Raw genomic sequence first — 7,855 nt, 5'->3', positions numbered from 1 at the left:
AACCAATTAAAATGAATTGATTAAAAAAATGTGTTTGCATGAAAATTTGAAAATTAGATGAAAATGAGTTTTTACAACAAAATAAACTGATAAAAGTTTTAAATACTTTTGTTTAAGTAAATCACATGGACTTTTTTTTACTTTTGTTTTGCAATTTTAGTGTAAAAAAAATACATGCAATTACTACAATAATAACACCTGCTTATTTTATTTATTTATTTATTTATTTATTTATTTTTATCCTCTTTACACAACACCATTCTGTCCTCATGCATTAATTTGATACATCTTCAAAATATTTTTTGGCCCTTGGGTACAAATATGTAGAAGTCCAGAAACACTCAGAATAAATAATAGTAATAAAAAAAGAAAACCCTGATGTATCATGCAAAGGTTGCATCAAGTGTCTTTAAGATTTTTATTTAGATGTATTAATTTATTTATTTTCAGTTTTTCCCCTCTCAAATCTTGGGTTATTTGTGAATAAATCAGGCATAAATAATACATTGATTCAAAAATATATTCAAAAATCTATTTTAAAAAATATAACTTGATTTCTTTATTTTGCAGGTTTGAGTTGTTTTGCATGCCCAAGCTTTTTTCTTGTCTTTTCGTAATTCTGTCTCCCAATGTTCATGTGTTATATCAGGTATATATGTATTTATTTTTAGATTGCATTATAACGCTTTTTTTAAATTATTTGTAATTATTACATTATATATAATTTATCACCACTATGCATTGTTGTGCAAATTTAACTGTTCATTTTATTAATTTGGCCTCGCTTACTGGGTTTAACTTTTTTCCTGCTCTCCTGAACCTCAGGTTGTTAAATCCGTTGTTTTACCTTTACCATCGCAGTAGTTCGTAAGAACTTGGTGTGTGTGTTTTCCGCGCTGACGGCGCGGGTGTCGTTCCCCCCCGCGCCGCGTGGGGGCGCTGGAGCTGCACCGAACCGAGCAGCCGCGCCGCCGCCGAGGAACCAGGAACACTCTCTCCACGGAGACAACTACCAGTGAAACCATGAGTGAAACCCCTCAAAACACGTTTTCGTGTGACTTGTGCGGTCTCAGCACCCCGTTCACCTACTACGGGCAGAAGCCGCCGAACACCAGAGCGATCGTGTAAGTGGAAAAACCCCGAGAGACCAGAGACTGCTGCTAACGATGCTAAAGCTAACGCCATGCTGGATCTGTTTACATTGGAGATTAAAAAAAAACCACGTGAAATAAGATGATTAATAAGATGATTAAACCTCCAAAACCACCGAAACAGTCGAGTTGGATTGGTGTATTTCCCCCTTTCCCCCCTGATCCCAGACTGTAGTGATCTAAGAGCAGACTAGTGAGCTGAGAGGGCTGTGTTGTCTCCAGGCTGCTGGAGGAGTGTTTCGTGGGCAGAGACCCGTTCCGCCCGGACCGGGACCGGTTCCTGGTGCTGGGATCCACCTGCAGCCTCTGCAGCAGCACCGTCTGCGTGGGAGCGGTGAGAGAAACCCCCAGAACCCCCAGAACCCCCCTATCTCTGCCCTGCACCGGCCCAGGGCCATGTCAACAGCACCTGCAGACTGGTGCAGTTAATACTGATTATTGCAGGAAGGTGTTACTTCTTCTGCACTAAACCCCCCAAAAGTTCTGGATCCTTTATTTGAACATGGTTAAAAAAAAAAAAAAAAAATATATATATATATATATATATATATATATATATATATATATATATATATATAGATGAGACAAGTACAAACAAATGAAAACAGTGCAATATTTATAAATAAAAAACAAAAGCAAATCAACAGCAAAAACTTGTTCAAAAGGATTAGGAGGAAGTCGGAGATTTATGTAATCCTAACCCTTATTTAATAAGAATAATAATAAGAAATCCTTTAATAGTCCCACAGAGGGGAAATTTCCAGATTACAGCAGGAAAGGGGATAGTGCAAAACACAAGAGGCATCAATATCACACAGTAATAATAAAACACTATAAACAGTATATACAATAATAATAATAAGAAGAAGGAGAATAAAAATAGTAATAAGAAATACTAGTATATAAAAAGAATAACAGATGGATATTTGCAGATGTTATTTACATAATTGCACGTTGCAGAGAATGATATTGCACATTATTTTCCGGTATGTATATTTATTGTCAGGTTGTTATGTTTGTGGTCTACTGTGAGCAGTGCTGGTTGTGTAGTCTCACAGCTGCAGGGAGGAAGGACCTTCTGTAGCTCCTTCACACATTTAGGGTGAAGGAGCCTGTCGCTGAAAGAGCTCTCAGCACTCTGATGGTGTCCTTCATAGATTATCATCGTCAGCACTTGACTTTTACAAAATCTTATCCCAATGTGGAATAACTTTAACGAAAAGAGAAAATATTGTATTTTAACATTAATGTAGATATTTTGCTATTGCTGTATTCTTATGTAAATAAATATATTCTACATTATCATTATAATATCACTCATCCTTCTGTGCATATATGTATTGTATACACAATAATATATATGTATACATACCTAAGTACACACATACATACACATGTACATAATATGCACACATATACACATGCATACATACCGTACACCTACACATATACTGTACATATACAACATACTTACATCCTCACATACCTGCATACCTACGTAACATTAAAAGCAGCAAGACACATTTAAACAGTAAATAAAAAATAAAATGATAAGAAGAGAGGTTAAATAATAAAAAGCACAAGTTGTTAAAAAGTAAGGGCAGTAGAGTGCAGCAGGTGAGTATTTAATTTAACAGTACGCTTCAGTAATCTGTAATGTTTTAGGCCTGATTTAAAGGAGCTGACAGTTGGAGCAGACCTCAGGTCTACAGGAAGTTTGTTCCACCGTGAGGAGCAGAATAACTGAACGCTGCCTCACCTTGCTTGGTTCTTGTTCTTGGGAACCACAACAAACCAGATCCAGATGAACCTCAGGGGTCTGGGAGCTTCATAGGAACTAACAGATCAAGCATGTATTTTGGTCCAAGACCATTCAGGTCTTTGTAGACCAGCAGTACGATTTTAACTCTATCCTTTGACCCACTGGAAGCTGGAAGCCTCTGATCTGCATACCTGTCAAGTTTTGGATTTAAAAATAAGGATCCCACCAGCCCAACTGAGATCCATTATTACATTTTAAGATATATTTACAACAAATCTAAAATAAATACCTGTCAACCACTTACAAACTACAATTATGTGCTCAGAATCTGCTAGTTCTACCTCTGTTGACACTGAAATGTTGTGGACTTACTATGTATGTAATTCCTATAATTGAGCCTTAATGAACACGCAAAGTGGAATTAAAGCACATTTATTTAGTTTAAATATTTTCAGTTTATATACACATTGATTGCCTTCAAGTGAAACATTTACATGTTCTTTTCCTTCCCCTGTGAGTCACTAAAATCACAGTTACACATCTTTCATAATGCGTAACTGAGCCCCATCCTGCTCCTCTTTAGGAAAGTAAATTATCCATCGCATTTTTAGATATATTTACACAAAGTCTTTGCTTTTCCAGCAGAAATGCCTTCACTCTCGTTACATCCATCCATTTCTCTGATTTGTTGTTCTGAGTTTGTTCCTGTTGTCGCCACTAACCTCGCGAGAACTTCCACCCAGGCTACAGCAGGGGGCAGTTCTCGCGAGCCTAATGACAATTCAGTTTGCTGTTTCAAAATTATTATATTATAAAACGCGAAATTACTAATACGGAGGGGGGGCGGAACGAGGGGTAAAATACGCCAGTTATAGAGACTTGACAGGTATGTCTGATCTGATCTTTGACATTTTGCAAAAACAGTGTCCGTATGTAGTGGCCAACAGCAAGTAGTGTTATGTTTGACAAATATTTGTATGAGCCAACATCCAGAAGAAAATATAAGAAAAGTAATGGAGTATCTTTTTTTAAATCCTTGTACTTTCCGCAAATTAACATACCATTACACTTCCCCCTACAGTCAAGTTCAAGTTTATTTATAAAGCACTTTAAAAATAACAACAGCTGACCAACGTGCTGGACAAGTGAAAGGAAAAATAAAAAACAAAAACATAAACCACATAAATGAAATACAACAATTATGGCGAGTTAAAAGCTAGTGAGTAAAAAATGAGTTAAAAACAGCCCTAGAAGGAGAAGTTGGTCAGCTGACCTAAGAGCCAGAGAAGTTCTATGGACCTTTAAAAGGCCTGAGATGCAAGAAAGTGCAAGACCATGTAAAGATTTAAAAACAAATAAAATATTTTTACAATTGATCCTCTTATATCAAACTGTTAATGCCTGGTTACAGAAACGTTGGTGTTTTTTGGTGTGTGGTCGTGAGCTCAGTGTGAGTATCTGCTGACATGCTGCTTCTCCTCCCAGGACTGCAGTCTCTTCTACACCAAGAGGTTCTGCATGCGCTGTGTGAACAAGCACCTGGACCAGTTCCCTCACCAGATTCAGGCCGAGCTGGCGAAGAAGAAGCAGAGTTCAAAGGCCGCCGTCTCATGACACACGAGGTCCACAACCTGCTGCTCTTCCTGCAACCAGCATCCGCATACATGCCCTCACCGGCACGCTCGCACCAGACATTTGGAAAAGGAAGGCTGCTAGTGTTTTATGAGCATTGCTCAGAGTTGTTATTGATTTGGAAATGAGCAGCACTCACCAGAACACTAGATGCTCAGGGCCACTGAATTAGAGGTTTTTATTTATTTATTGCGAAGAGTTTTATACAAGCGAGCAGCAGGTGTGACTTTTTATGTAGTTTTTTTTATTTTAAACCCACAAACATGCCTTGAAGGACGCAACAAACTATTGATGTAATTCATTGTCTATTACCGAAGCCTGTTGCATATTAACTGGTTATCAGCGATACCAGTTTGGTTTAGAGTAAATGCAAACATCAGTTAAAGTAGTCGTCCAGTGTGCTGCGTGCACAAATGTTATCAGGGATATTGCAAGCTCGTACGTGTGACTCACTCTGCCGTAGTAGCTGTTGTAGTAGCCGTGTAACTAAGTCATGTTTTGATGGCTGAATCCTGCATGGTTGCATCATTCAAGTGTACTCCCGTTTCAGTGCAGAATGCATGCTCCGCTGCACTTCCCTTCAGACAAACACAACTAGTTAAAACACAACTATAGTGCCGCAGGAGGAAAACGCAGTCAGTCCCAGTCAAAAAGCCTTTCATTTTGAATGAGAAGTGTGTCCAAACTTTCTGACTTGTACCACATGTTTAGTGCTGGGGTTTTGGGGCTTTTATTTCCTGGTGGAGGAAATTCGGTAAAGTCTCAGTAAAACTGCAACAAAACAAACAAGCCTTGGGGTTTTCAACCTGACGTCTCATGTTTCTTGTGCTGGTTAATCTACCATCTACTATTCATTCTTTCTCTCTCTCTCTCTCTTTCTCACTCAAAGGAGTCACAATATTTCCATTTCTGATAACCACGTTCCCTGTAAAGCATTAGTTATGCATGTGAGACCTGAGCAGAGCACTCTCTGGCCTCATTTCTCACTTTCCCATCTAATCGCAATGATCAAAATCTGTTTTCAGTTCAAGGATCGCTCAGTACAACGCTGCGTTTATAGCAGCATAAACACATTATGGAATAAGTGTGATCCTGGCGATAACATCTATATAACAGATGGCCTGGCTGTATTTATCACGAGATGTTTGAGTCTTTTGCAAGGCCTAATTGAAACAGTATGGCCTTAAAGGCAGGCCCACTCATTTTACTGGCAAATGCTACAGAGGAATGCAGATGACACTCACTGGAGAGTGTACTTTGGGACTTGGTGAACTCCCGGGCAAGCACTACTTACTGTTGCTGTTTTTTTTTCTTTGTTTGTTTGTATATTTTTTTATGAATACTCTTTATAAATGACCCTGATCCAGTTTTGGTATGTGGAGGAAATAAATATGAGAAATCTCACCAGGAAAACTTGATACATTCTTTTGAAACATTTTAAAGATGTGAAGTTTGTTATGAATCTGCTTGTATTGTCTTTGTTTTTTTTTTCTTTTCTATATTTCAATTAGCTTTCTCTTTAACCCTTGAGCACACATTAGCGATTACAACCGGTGGAGCACGCAACCCACCCCATGGCACCGGTGCCAAAGTCTGTCAGCGATAGGCCCGGTGCCAACAATGACGGAAGGCTTTCGCTCACAAGCTGATGTCACTAAAGGCCAGAGTTGTGGCATTTTATTTTGAGGTTTTCTCGCACAAACCCCCCCACCAACCTCCACCCTCCCTCTCTTTAAAGCCCCCACTGTCCTCCAGTAACCTTAAAGCTCAATAGAGTTACACTGATTGAATCAAGTGTGCTGTTTATGTGACACCAAATCAGATTAAGCTGTGATATCTGTCAGCAATCATACATCCATTTGATGATTGATGCATGTGATAGCAGCCACTACCAAGCCTGCAGCGAGACGTCACAGACAGTCCTCTCATCACATGCTGTCTCCCCTGCTGCTCATCTGCCCAGTCCTGCACAGAGATGGGTGCAAATTCCTGTTAACGAGAGCGAATTCACTTTGTGGGAGTTTTAAAGTGTCCACTTCAATCCCTTTTGCAGCTCTCTTTTAAGTTAAATTGGCTGCTAAAGGAAGTGTAAAACTCGACCATGCTTTCATTTAAATTTCAAAGCCTCTGCCGAATGGGGAAGAGTGATCCGGGGCCGTGCGCGTCCGTGGAGCTGCTCCAATGCGTGAAGGCTGATTTATGGTTCCGCGTTACACCAACGCAGGGCCTACGGCGTATGGTTACGTACGGTGTGCGTCGATTTAACGCGGAAGCATAAATCAGCCTTGAGAGGGGCCCGTGTTTGGCTTTAATGCCGCGTTCCATTTGTCCTCGGAAGTGGGGATTTCCCAGTTCCCAGTCGGATTTTTCAACTGGAACGCCCCTCGAAGTGGGATTTCCCACTGGGAAAGTGGGAGAGTCTTCACCACCCCCGAGTTCACATTCCGAGATGGCTGCCCCGGTTGTAAACAGTAGAAGAGAGCTTCGTAGCACTTAATTCTAGTTTTGGTCACACTAAATCAGTCGTATACAAGTATTGTTCGGCATATATATGCTGCTATAGTGTAATTTACATTTTTCATGTGGTATATGCGAACTACAAACTGGTTTACCTACTTTGTAACTGGAACGCTGATAACTCTGCTGTGACGTCATTCCCAGTTCCGAGTTCCGACTTCCGAGGTAAATGGAACGCAGCATAAGAGCCTCCATGGGCGGTCCTTCAGCGCCGCGGCGAGGAAAACACCGCCTCTGTTTAAATAGACTTGTTGTCAACTCATCTTCTTCACCCTCGGCTTCCTCTAACGCCATGTTGGCTCTTATAGTGACTTTTTACGTTCCCATCTGACTACTACGAACCTGACAGGAGCGGCTCTGTCGCAGCCCCCACTTTTCTGCGCCCTCTTTTCCGAGAGGGGGAGACTCTTTATTCCAGCTTTTACGCACAATTTTTTGGATGATACGCGCAAGGAGTATGCGTGCGTCATCCCCGCGACTACTTCGCATTTGAAGGAAATACTCGTTGGGAATAGCAGCTTTTGAGTGCGTGTGTATTTTTGGGTGGGGGAACCATGTCCGACGTGCGTCTGTCCAACGCCAGCCCGACCGTGGAGCGGGTGGAGGCGCGGCCGCAGGACAGCGTCCGGCCGGTGCGCAGGGCGCTCTTCGGCAGAGCCAGCCCGGAGGACGCGCGCAGGTACGCGGACGCCGCGACCAGGGAGTCCGTGCGGGATTTTACGGAGCGGTACAACTTCGACCCGGTGGAGGAGAGGCCGCTGTCCCCGGGCCGCTTCGAGTGGCAGGTGGACGA

General features: G+C 41.3%; 1 protein-coding gene across 1 annotated transcript; it reads left to right on the top strand.

Moving 5' to 3' along the window:
- The first annotated feature begins 779 nt into the window (after positions 1–779).
- Positions 780–5,947, top strand: cdpf1 (cysteine rich DPF motif domain containing 1). Its single transcript, XM_061714955.1, has 3 exons — positions 780–1,124; positions 1,374–1,485; positions 4,399–5,947. Exons 1-3 carry the CDS (start codon positions 1,024–1,026, stop codon positions 4,525–4,527), a joined length of 342 nt encoding a protein of 113 aa, XP_061570939.1. The 5' UTR covers positions 780–1,023; the 3' UTR covers positions 4,528–5,947.
- Positions 5,948–7,855: the final 1,908 nt, after the last annotated feature.

Source organism: Cololabis saira, chromosome 23 (assembly GCF_033807715.1).
Source record: "Cololabis saira isolate AMF1-May2022 chromosome 23, fColSai1.1, whole genome shotgun sequence".
In the NCBI taxonomy this organism is placed as follows: domain Eukaryota; kingdom Metazoa; phylum Chordata; class Actinopteri; order Beloniformes; family Belonidae; genus Cololabis; species Cololabis saira.
The sequence above is the reverse complement of the archived record's forward strand: the minus strand, read 5'-3'. Positions and strand labels throughout refer to the sequence as shown.